At 42.6% G+C, this 13186-nt stretch overlaps 1 protein-coding gene across 1 annotated transcript in view; it reads left to right on the forward strand.

The window, feature by feature from the left end:
- The window catches only part of MMUT (methylmalonyl-CoA mutase), a 142923-nt gene that overhangs the window by 61309 nt on the left and 68428 nt on the right, over positions 1-13186 (forward strand). The window contains exon 9 of the mRNA XM_089686057.1: positions 5372-5487. Within this exon, the coding sequence (XP_089542183.1) occupies positions 5372-5487 (116 nt within the window). The remainder of the gene's footprint in view (positions 1-5371; positions 5488-13186) is intronic.

Consider the following 13186-nt stretch of genomic DNA (forward strand, 5'->3'; position numbering starts at 1 on the left):
CATTCTTTTTCTTTTGTCTTTTTTTTTTTTTTACTTTAAACATGGCTTTTTTTTTTTTTTTTTTACAGTTTAGGAGGAAACATTATGAGGATCTTAAAATGTATGTAAAGCCCAACTTTACTGAATAAATATAATAGTGCCAGATAACAAAATTTGATAATAATATAAACCCAAACTAATCAATAAACCAGCTGCAAAGTCTACCCTTTGTGAAGGTACATACAAATGTGAATAAATAAGACTGCGCTAGTAACAGGTCAAAACACAATATATACCATAACATAAACACAAGAACATGTATAAATCATATCAATCCCAGAAGAAAAATATATAAAGTCCCAAAATATATATTAAAAGTCCCCCCCCAAACAAAATATAAAAATGCAAAACAAATTCCTTTCACCAAGTGAATCCACCACCAAATGAACTGAATAAACTCACCAGAGTAATATGCTGATTATTTTATAAACCAGCATAAGCGCTTTTTTGCTCTGGAAGTAACGATCTGCAGACAGTTGAGGCACAGCTTAGGCTTGGAAGAGATGAATTCCTAGAGCAATACTCTGCAGGAGACTCTGAAGATCCACTTTAATCACATCCCATCTTCTTTTAAGAGGTATTGGAATAGCCACTCGAAATAAAAAAAGATGCCCATGGTGCAGTACTTCTTAAAAAACACTGTTTTAATAATGACAAAAACGCACTTACAAAAAAACGGTGTCCAACCGACACCAGCATATTCAGCACAGACGGAAGCCAAGGAATGGACCCAGCCACAATACATATGCGCTCTTGCGATGTTAGGAGCACGCTGACATCACACACTCAAACCGTGCCCTACGCGTTTCGTCATTCGACATCCTCATGGGGCCGATGAGTGTGAGACGTTCTAAACTCATTATATAGGCAATGCATTAAACTCACGCCAGCTGACAATAATTCACAATCGCGTGTATGAAAACGCCAGTGACAGGTCTTCATACTAGACATATACTTAAAAAATGACAAAAAGCAGAATATATTTTGGAGGCAGGAGTAACAACATATACATATCCACATCTCAACAACAGATTATTAAACATGCTTAACATCTATTAAACCCTTAAAGGGCCATAACTCCCCAATAAGGGAGGACTCCACACTGTTTAAATAGATATTATAGTCAAGCAATTCATATTTATCCCCTTTAAAGGGACCATAACCTCCAGACTAAGGCTGTGCCTCAACTGTCTGCAGATCATTGCTCCCAGAGCAAAAAAGCGCTTATGCTGGTTTATAATATAATCAGAATATTGCTCTGGTGAGTTTATTCAGTTCGTTTGGTGGTGGATTCACTTGGTGAAAGGAATTGTTTTTTGCATTTTTATATTTTTTCACTACCATATTTTTTTGGGGGACTTTTAATATATATTTTGGGACTTTATATATTTTTCTTCTGGGATTGCTATGATTTATACATTTTCTTGTGTTTATGTTATGGTATATATTGTGTTTTGACCTGTTACTAGCGCAGTCTTATTTATTCACAAAGCCCAGCTTTAGTTCTGGATTTAGTGGGAATGGGTTGCAACCTCTGTCAGGGTTTTTTTTTTTTTTTTTTTAATCTAAAATGGGTTTTGATGATCCATTGCAACATTATTTTCAGAGCAGCCTGTTTTTTTGGAGTGCTGTAGTGGAGCTTTAACCTGCACATGTGTCTTAAATAGTTGGTCATTTTTATAGCCTTTTTGTGGTGTTTCTCATGTTAGAAGATGGCTATGTCCTATCAACAGCAACCTTGAAGTTACCGGTAGAAATGATATAGCAGAGGATCTTGTATCTGTACAAAACCTTTTTCAACCAGCACTGCTCTCCTCCTCCTCTGCCAAGCTGGCACTGGCCACCTTGCTACTTGCTTCCGAAATGACATAACTTGTAACATCAGGTCTATTTGAGAGCCCCACAGACAGCTTGCCTTGAGAACAGCTGGTTAGTGACTACATGAATGGACACCCTCTGAAGTCTTTGGCATCTTACCACTGCCCTTATGATGTGTGCATTAAAGTGGTAAATCTCAGACATGAAATATGAACAAAACATATCCCTCTATAATGTGTACTTGTCTCAATCCAGAGCATTAAGTGTAATTTCTCTCTGCTGTCTGGTTCCCCTGCTATCTGCAGAAGTCACTTCTGAGCTTTTCTGACACCAAAAGGAAAAAGGTGACAGGAGAGGGAACTCCAGCACATAGCCGGTCATTGACAGCCTCAGCTCTGTTCCGGTGTGAAGGGGTTTGTCTCTTTTCATTCCAAAAGCGATCAACTCTCCTCATTGAGCTCTGCAGAATGTAACTTCAGCTCCCTTCCCCATGCTTTCTGAAAGCTCCAACAAACTAAAAACCGTATAAATTTTGCACTTGTAAAGGCTGTAGGGAAGAGAAGATGTAGGTAAACAGGTACAACTTGTGTAGGAGGATTTATGTAATATCTGTGTGTCACCTGAGGCCAGTCGATTCACTGGGTATACGTAAGGGTTTACAACCACTTTGAACCTTTAAACGACTGATGGTGCCTTGAAACTTTCAGCTCCATCAAATGGCTTCAGATTACTGTACACGGAAGATCAGTCGGCAGGAATTGGGAAAGGATTATGGAGAAGGAAGCAATATCCACTAAAATGTTGTTGTTTATGGTTTCGCTAGCTCTGATTATGATTGACAGTCTAGTGAAGGGGAGATGGGGACATTTTGAGCAAATGAAAAACATAAAACAGTGCAGCGCTACAAAAGAACCTATGATATATGCTATTCCAATAATATATCTTATCCCTTATAAGAATATGGTATTGTGATCACTCCCAGTAACATTAGCAATAAGTCCTTAAGTGTCCTGATGAGTGAAACACAACAAATCTTCATGCAGGTGCTCCAAACTGAGTGTGAATCCACAGTGACAGGGGTGCCCCCTCACCTTCCTGCCCAGGCCCCTCAGGACCAATGAGCTAAAAGTGCCTCTTTTTACTCCTCCAAAACCGTGGGATCCTCCTCAGCAATAGTGGTGGGACTCTCCTCCCCTGATAGATAATACCTCCCGGTACTAGGACAGGTGCCTCTCCATAAACATCCCCAGTAAAGCAAAAGAATCCAACATAGTGTAAAACCGTATAGCTTTATTGCAAACCACACTACAGTAGTCTACTCACATTTATGCAGCTAGTCCTCAGCGTTTTGCTACAGCACACCAAAGGTGTACTGTCTGTGTGGATCCTAATAGGGTGCACCAAGATGGCACCTACGCCGGATATGACGTCACTGCACGGTCCGTTTAGGCCCCTCCCACTGGCGTATCTACGCGTTACGTCACGATTGGTGCACGTGACTTCCTCAGGATATACGCCTACTGTGGGCCGGGTCTCTATTTATCTCTCCTCTCATCCTCTTAAGTGTCTAGGGGGCGGTGTTCAAACGGCCATGATGTTGGAGTCCTAACTCACTCCTTGCTTTGCAGACATCCTCAACATGAGAAAAACAATGTAACCTATTCCTCTGGCAGTGTGAATCCCAATTTAGTTTGCAGTGCTATATTTGGGGGAAGAATACTTACCGTATATACTCGAGTATAAGCCGACCCGAATATAAGCCGAGGTACCTAATTTTACCACAAAAAACTGGGAAAAACTATTGACTCGAGTATAAGCCGAGGGTGGAAACACCAGTGGGCAGAATCGTGCCTCATCATTGGTGTCAGTGGGAGGAATAGTGCCCCATCATTGGTGTCAGTGGGAGGAATAGTGCCCCATCATTGGTATCAGTGGGAGGAATAGTGCCCTATCATTGGTGTCAGTGGGAGGAATAGTGCCCCATCATTGGTGTCGGTGGGAGGAATAGTGCCCCATCATTGGTGTCAGTGGGAGGAATAGTGCCCCATCATTGGTGTCAGTGGGAGGAATAGTGCCCCATCATTGGTGTCAGTGGGAGGAATAGTGCCCCATCATTGGTGTCAGTGGGAGGAATAGCGCCCCATCATTGGTGTCAGTGGGAGGAATAGCGCCCCATCATTGGTGTCAGTGGGAGGAATAGCGCCCCATCATTGGTGTCAGTGGGAGGAATAGCGCCCCATCATTGGTGTCAGTGGGAGGAATAGCGCCCCATCATTGGTATCAGTGGCGGGAATAGCGCCCCATCATTGGTATCAGTGGCGGGAATAGCGCCCCATCATTAGTATCAGTGGGGGGAATAGCACTCCATTATTGGTGTCAGTGGAATAGTGCCCCATCTTTGGTGTCAGTGGGAGGAATAGTGTCCCATCATTGGTGTCAGTGGGAGGAATAGTATCCCATCATTGGTGTCAGTGGGGGGGTGGAGGAATAGTGAACCATCGTTGGTGTCAGTGGGGGGGGAGGAATAGTATCCCATGATTGGTGTCAGTAGGGGGTGGAATAGTGCTCCATGATTGGTGTCAGTGGGGGGTGGAATAGTGCTCCATGATTGGTGTCAGTGGGGGGTGGAATAGTGCCCCATCATTGGTGTCAGTGGGGGGGGGGGAGGAATAGTGCCCAATCGTTGGTGTCAGTGGGGGGGGAGGAAAAGTGCCCCATCATTGGTGTCAGTGGGAGGAATAATGCCCCATCATTGGTATCAGTGACACCAATGATGGGGCACTATTCCTCCCACTGACACTTGCTGACCCCTGTTCCAGTATGGTGCTGCTGCAGCCAGCATATGTGGTTGCAGCAGCACCTAAGCACGGCACACTTACCTGCATCTCCTTCACTCGATTTTCGCGGGGCCGCTCAGCTCTGCCTCCTCGCCGGTGATTGGCCACCTGTGTGCCTTTCCTGAGCTACAGTTCTGGCGGCCAATCACCAGTGAGAAGGCGGAGCTGAGCAGCCACACGAACATCCAGTGGACGAACCGAATGAAGGAGCAGCCGCGCTTCCTGGACCGGATCGTCGTGGGACCGGAGCCAGGTAAGAGACAGCAGCTCCCTGCAGACGTTGACTCGAGTATAAGCCGAGGGGGCCGTTTTTCAGCACAAAAAATGTGCTGAAAAACTCGGCTTATACTCGAGTATATATGGTATAAAAAAATCTATAAATTGGTCCTTCTCCCTTTTCCAGTAAAATAACCTTTATTAAATAAAATAATAAAAATGATGATATATAAAATATGATATAAAATGTTGTTTATGGTTTCACTGGCTCTGATTATGATTGACAGTCTAGTGAAGGGGAGATGGGGACATTTTGGGCAATCCACTGGGGGTCTGTAATTGTAAGAAGGTTAAGAACACCAGCTGTCATGTTTACTGTAATAGAAAAGCTGTGTAAGAGATGTGAAATGTACATGAGACGGCTTTTACTACCTGTTGTGATTGTCCTGTCTCTTGATTAGGTCAAAGCCTGTAGAGACGGTGCTGCTGCGGAGCGGTGTCTAAACGCCATAACAGAATGTGCTACTACTGGAAAGGGCAACCTTCTGGGGCTTGCAGTTGAAGCTGCTCGTGCAAGGTACTGTACGCTTGCCGCATACTTTTTCTGATTTTCGTGTTTACTCATTTTGAAGTGCACTTTTGCTTAAAAGAGCAGTACGGCTTTCTTTAAAAAAATATATATATACTTACCTAGGTGAATACTGCATGTGTCCCCTGCCAGCTCTGCACTGACTGATCAAAGATTCCCATTTCTCCCCTTCACTCTGAGCAGAGTGAGGTGACTGTCAGTCTTCGGCTCTCAGCTCTGCCCCTCCAGTGCTTACCAGTGCACTGGGCTGTGGAGAGGGTGAGAGCAGCTGGCTCTCAGTGGTTTGCTGAGAGGCTTTGCCAGATGCCGATCGAGACTTCTGGGTCAAGCCTGACCGTATGGTCGGGATTTTTTCAGGGCCTGAATTAGCTCTGTAACATCATCAGGAGTGCAGAACTAAATGCACCTCTTTGATCCAATGGGGACGTATAGCCAAAAGCTTAGGCTTTAAACCTCCTTTAAATAAAAAAAAACATTTTCTCAGCTAAACCTGTGTTTTGTTTTATTCTGGTCTAGATATCCAGTAGTAGGTCAGGAGCTCTATCATGGTATGCAGTATTATTTTTTTTCACTATGGGGTATGTACAGCACCCAGGTCATAGAAATTAAAACCTGACTCCAGGAATACTGTGCCTTTTAAATCATTTGTTTGGGCCAAGCTGGTCCAAACAAACTATTTCCTTTGCTGATCGATGCAGCAGCTGTCAGCAATGTATAGACTGTAGGTAGCATCAGCTACATACAGTATACAGCGCTGTGTCTGCCCTACGGATTCTCCCTGTCCCATTCCCAAGCCAAAATTGAGTCGGGATGGGCACTGCTTAGCCATTCATAGGATGCGTTCTATTTTTATTTATTTATTACAGGTACTTATATAGTGCTGTCAATTTACGCAGCACTTACCTATATATACTGTATATTGTACATTCACATCAGTTCCTAACCCTCAAGGGGCATACAATCTAAGGTCATAACTTACAGTCATACATACACATACTAGGGCCAATTTAGACAGAAGCCAATTAACCTACCTGCATGTCTTTGGAGTGTGGAAGGAAACCGGAGTACACAGAGGAAACCCACTCAGGCACAGGGAGAACATGCAAATTTCAGGCAGGTGGTGCCATGGTTGGGATTCAAACTGATGACCCTAGTACTGCCAGGCGGAAGTGCTAACCATTTAGCCATTGTGCTGCCCATATTATTGAGTATGAGCCTTCTGATTGGCTGAGGTGGAGAGGCAAGCAGATGATGTCTCAATCTCCACCTCAGCCAACCAGAGCAAGCCTTGTATTCATTCATAAAAATACAAGGCTTCCCATGACAGGGTGAGTAGCATCCAGCCTGACTCAGTTTTGTTCCAGGAAAGGGACATAAAACTCCTGTACCACTGCTAGAACACCATGCAGTATACTGTATGTAGCTGATGCTGCATACAGTATATACAGTGCTGACAGCAACTGCATTGATTAGTAAAGACAATAGTTAGTTTCGGCCAGCTTTAGCCAAAGAAACTGTTTAAATAGTATTCCTGGAGTTAGGCTTAAGTGAATGGACCAGCTACCCAGGCTGGTATTCCTTCCATTTATTGCAGTAGGCTGGATGCAATACATATGTTCTTAGCTTGATTTCTGAACAGAGCACTGCCATTGGGTGGACAGATGCTGTAAAATTAGGGCACATCTGAATCCGAGTTCTTATTGTGAGGTCTTATTTTCAAAGTTTACAGCAAAAGTCCTGAAGGCAGTCATGTCCTTCTTATAGTGGCTCAGCTTACCCTGTTCCCCCTCCCAGTAGTGACTCCTCAGCTCCCTCTATTTCGCTTCACAGTAGTGACTGTTTAGCTCACCCCTCCCAGTAGTGACTCCTTAGCTCGCTCTACTCTCCCCCTCCCAGTAGTGAATCCTCAGCTCCTTCTGTTCCTCCTACCAGTAGTGTCTGCTCAGCTTCCTCTGTTCCCCCTCCAAGTAGTGACACCTCAGCTAACCCTGCTCCCTCTCCCAGCTGTGATTGAGCAGGAGAAAGTCTGGGAGGAGGCAGCAGAGTGAGCTAAGTGGCTCAGGCATTACTGAAAACTGCTTGGATGGCTTTAGTGCTTGTGCTGTAAACTATGAGGATGAATTGTTTCAGAGTGCCTGCAGCTGCAGAGGTTCATGAGGGCTTGATTTATGCCAGCATACTGCTTTTATAGATTATGTAAATACTTGAGTGTCAAAGCCTGGCTACAAGTTCACTTTAAGATATCCCTAGTACTTTTTTTTTATTTTTCCAAATCTACGGTAAAACAAATTTCAGAAGTTGAAAGGCGTGCCTAGCAAAATTTAGAAGATATATTCTGGATGCCATTCAATGTTTGAGCTTCTTGCTCTGCACAGCTGGTTACATTTGTATTCATGCAGAATGGTGTTGGGGAAGTGCAGAGATACAAAGTAGGAATGATTTCCTCTGGACCAGTCTGGTGACCCTTGACATTGCTGTTATAGCAGACTAATTGGAATGACAGTGAATGGTTTTTATTGACTCTTCTAAGTGACCCAAGTGAACTGTATGTGATGTAACCACAGCTGTTCCAGCAATGACAAACTGGCATAGACACGTGCTGTGATCCAATCTGCCACTGGAAATACAGGCACCGCTAACTTATTGAAATTTATTTATTAAAAAAAAAATGAATCTGCTAGTACAGCACTAAACTGGGGATGCTTTAGATTTGGCACCATGCTGTTTGCAGTTTTTTTAGGACGGGAAGCAAGAACAAGAAAATGAGAATTATGGTAAATCCTAGGTCAAGTACTTTTGCCATGTTAGCAAGAAATATGAGGATTTGCAGATTTATTAAATTTTAGAGACTGCTTATTGAAATGGGAAGGTCATTTTTAATAAGTCGTATCTTTTTGTAATGGCTTTTTCAATGACACATCCTTTTATGGTACATGTTATCTGTGCAACTCCACAGAGTCTACTGTACCCAAGACGCTATGTACAGGACTAGTAAATCCAGCCATAGCCCAGACGCACTTAATCTATCTAGTTATTCTTAAAGCAACCCTGCCATAAAGATTTGGGAATAAAAGCAACCCTGTGAAAAAAGAATTGGGAAAAAAGCAATCTTGCCATAAATATCAAAGCTGACAAAACGTATACCCTGCAGAAGAAGACTATACCTCTCCTGCTGCCTGCCCTGCTGAACACAGATCCATTCAAAAGAAATGGCCCCCTGACATCTTCTGGGAAACTGGCACTTCCTGGAGTGTCAGTCTTCTGTGTCCCCATAGTTTTCACTCGTTTCTTCTGCTGACCTCTATGTCATTACTGTGTCTTCCAGTCACATGGGGGTCTCTAGGAGGAACTGGTGAGAGCTGCAGGGGGACACAGGAGATCAACACTTTCAGAAATGTCAGTTTCCCAAGGACCTTTCCTCTTTAGAGGAGCACTGGGAAGTCAGAAAGATAAGTATTTACATACATAATTTCTTTTCTGATCTACATGCAGAAAAAATTACAGGGTAATGTAAATAATTTTTTCAAAGTGTTTGAAAAACCCTGTTTCTGTGTATAGTTTGTTTGTGTGAGCATAGAGGCAGCTATATATTCTCATTTTATCAGCAGGCTGTACTTCCTGTTGATCCTGCAATGATTAGATAACATCCTCAAATTGCAGGTATGATTTAATGTGAATTGACTGTAAAGATAAGCCTGTATATGGAGAATGTAATATAATATCTGTCCAGTGCAAGCCCTTTTAACTTTTATAATGCTCAAAGGCAATCAATGACTTTCTGGCTTAAAACTGAATTGGAGTAAGTTACATTTCTTTCTCATCCATTGAGGGACACATGATTTATTCACCTTCGGGTTATGTTGCCTACAAGAGGAATGAATAACTGCAAACAATACAAGTTGAAGGCCATCCCTCCTTTAAAAACCATCATGCCTCAGTTTTTTATTAGAGTCCTAGGAGGATAGATGTCTTTTATTTGACCCTTTTTTTCCTTAAACTTTCCCTTAAATCAAAATTATTTTCTATATCACTCTGTGAGAAGGCTAATCAGGCTGAGCAACAACATTTGGATCTTGAGCTGCAGACAGTCACCAGTTCTTGTTCAGGTTGGGCCTGTTGGCTCTTGTGTGCTGTTGCCCGCTCCTCAATTGGACTGCTTTTTAACATCCCAAAGGTGAAGACTTCATGGGGTTTATTTACTAAAGCTGGAGAGTCCAAAATCAGACTCCCTTCTGCATAGAAACCAATCAGCTTCTAACCTCAGCTTGTTCAATGAAGCTTTGGCAATGAAACCTGGAAGCTGATTGGTTTCTATGCAGAAGGGAGTCTGATTTTGGACTCTCCAGCTTTAGTAAATAAACCCCCAAGTGTCTTTTGATGGACGAGGAAGGAAAAAAAAATATTTTTGTACTCTATGCAAAATCCTTTTCTTGGAGTCCATTAGGGGACACCGGTCCCAACCCTATGTGTTTGTTAATGATCTTGCTTTTTCCACACGTCGGCTGTGTCAATTGGAGTGTCCCCTTCTGGTCACTGTGGTGTTTTAGCTGACCCCCTACGTCAGTATTGTGGCCTACAGTGACTAGGGGTCAACAGGAGGAACCACAATGACCAGTGAGGGGATCTACTGGTTGACCAACATGAAGAGTCAGAACAGATTGATGTCGGAAGCTCTGCTACAGAGTAAAGTTTCAGGAAATGGGCTGCCAGCCAGTAAGTATGATGCTGTTGTCCTCACAGGGTACTGCCGTTGTGTTTTTTAACCCCCTAACAAGATCAGTTTAAGCAAATACTTTTTTGTGTATCTGTTGTAGAGTTTGTTACCCAAAGATCCTGCCAGTAAAAGCACTTTCCGTTGCAAGCTGACAACACTAAATTTGGGTATGCACTAGTAGAATTTCTTTCAAAATGTATTCATTTTTATAAAATTAATTCAATATTCTAATGAATCATTTAATAACCGAGTCGAACTAATGTTTGATTTCAACTGCAGTGTTAACAAAATTCGAAAGTGCAGGATGTAAAATTTTTCTTAAACAAAATTTCCAACAGCGTATGTGGTTTTCATTTGGTAAAGTCTATTTGTTCTAAAATTGAATGTTAAAAGCAAACAAAAGTGTGAACTACTTTCGAATGACATTTGGCAAGTCGTACTGAGAGTTTTCATATGAAAATGTATTAGTGTATAGCCAGCTTAAATTACAGCCATTAATCAAGCAACAACTTTGTCAACCTTATATGCATGCTAGTTCAGTTGTCAAGGGTTCTGTTCAGACCTTATAGGTAGCCCAACAGCCAACAGGCTGACAATGCTGCTGCTGATTGCAAGCAGTGGCTTAATGTTGTCAGCCTGCAACAAGAAGTGCTGTTACTGGCAAGATCTCTAGATATCCTCTCTCCAGTGAGCTCTGGTGGAGCAGAGTGGTGACCCGCTCTTCTCGTTAAAGGGAAATTCCAATCTTGGACACTTGACTCTGAAATGTGTCACCTCTTTCTCTGGTGACACTTATGATCTTTTTGGACTTTCCCTTACTTTCCTTATCAATAACAATGGACACTAGGACAAATAAAGAGGGAATCTCCCCACTATGGACTAAACAATATAATTTTGCTGTAAGGGTCTAAACCAGCCATTCTCAACCTATGTACTGTGGAACACTAGGATTTCTCCAGATGTTGCTAGTGGTTCCTTGATTCCTAATTGACCTCATATTTGATGGTGCCTGGATAGTTCCATGTCCAGAGCCCATTTGGAAGAGTCAGCGGCATAGCACCAATGATCTTTTTAGCTGTAAGCAGTAAGGATAGTATTGAGACCACCACCAAAAGGTGGGGGGGGGGGGCTCATTCGTCTCAGTGAACACCAATGTAAAAGCATTCTTCCCATTATCCACCAGGAAATTTGATTTTAGCAATGGGTCCACAAAAGCTAAAAATTAGGGGTTCCTCTGGAGTAAATAGGTTGAGGAAGGCTTGTCTAACCTTTGCACATTTTATACAAAATTAAAAAAGAAGCCATTACATCGTAACATTTTAATCTCCGAATACTGCGCTGTGCTAACATTTACAGCTGAGACATTCTTATCAGATACAATAAACTTTCCTAAATCCTTGGAATCCACTTTTTATTAATATCCCAACAGACTCCTAAGCAAGAAATAGCCTGTTCTGACTTGTCAATGTTGTCCGTTTTGGGGCTTTTTATATCACTAGTCAACCACACCAATCTGTCACTCACATTTTCAATAGTTTCTCTATCAACTAAATAGTAGAAATAGCAGGGGAAATAGATCTACACAATTGCAGAACCAGACAAAAGGTGTTTTTTTTGTTCAATTTCAAAACCAGTTTCATGCTTTTGACCACACACACCTGGACAGTGATTGTAACCACGGGTGGCAAATTGCTGTGATTGAATTCACAGCTGCAAAATATATGACCAGCATCAAAACCACTAAGTATGTCTCTTCATCTAAACCTAAGAACTGGGCAGAATCTCTAGCCACACGTAACTATGTAAGCTGCTGTCATGCAGATACGGTTACGCAATTATGTATTCTAGACAGGGTCTGTTTATTCCAATTAGTCTTGTTAAATGTCATCATTGAAGTAGATCTGAACTCAATCACTAAAATCTAATATAAGAGTACACATGTTATTTTAAAAGTTTTCAGTCCTTTGAATTCTGTAGCTTTTATTTTAAATATTACCCAGTAATCCTGCCATGAAAGTCCTTGTTCAGATACTTTCTGTTATGGGGTGACAGCTGTTTCCCAATTGTGCTCTTTCATTGATATCCCATCCCATGTGCCTCTGGTGGGGTCTACAAGCAGCAGACAACATTGCATGGTCCACCATTCACTATCAGGAAGCTAATCCAAAGTAATGAGGTGAAGCTGAACTAAGCGCACGCAGAGGATGTAGTACCCTCCTTGATACAGTATCTCACAGAAGTAAGGACACCCCTCACATTTTTGTAAATATTTTATTCTATCTTTACATGTGACAACACTGAAGAAATGACACTTTGCTACAATGTAAAGTAGTGAGTGTACAGCTTGGATAACAGTGTAAATTTACTGTCCCCTCAAAATAACTCAACACACAGCCATTAATGTCTAAACCGCTGGCAACAAAAGTGAGTACACCCCTAAGTGAAAATGTCCAAATTGGGCCCAAAGTGTCAATATATGTGTGGCCACCATTATTTTCCAGCACTGCCGTAACCCTCTTGGGCATGGAGTTCACCAGAGCTTCACTGGTTGCCACTGGGGTCCTCTTCCACTCCTCCATGACGACGCACAGAGCTGGTGAATGTTAGAGACCTTGCGCTCCTCCAGCTTCCATTTGAGGATGCCCCACAGATGCTCAATAGGGTTTAGGTCTGGAGACATGCTTGGCCAGTCCATCACCTTTATCCTCCGCTCCTTTAGCAAGGCAGTGGTCATCTTGGAGGTGTGTTTGGGGTCATTAGCATGTTGGAATACTGCCCTGCGGCCCAGTCTCTGAAGAGAGGGGATCATGCTCTGCTTCAGTATGCCACAGTACATGTTGGTATTCATGGTTCCCCCAATGAACTGTAGCTCCTCAGTGCTGACAGCACTCATGCAGCCCCAGACCATGACACTCCCACGACCATGCTTGACTGTAGGCAAGACACACTTGTCTTTGTACTCCTCACCTGGTT

Source organism: Staurois parvus, unplaced genomic scaffold (genome assembly GCF_062004578.1).
Source record: "Staurois parvus isolate SC_StPar_1 unplaced genomic scaffold, SC_StPar_1.0 ptg000390l, whole genome shotgun sequence".
Lineage (NCBI taxonomy): Eukaryota > Metazoa > Chordata > Amphibia > Anura > Ranidae > Staurois > Staurois parvus.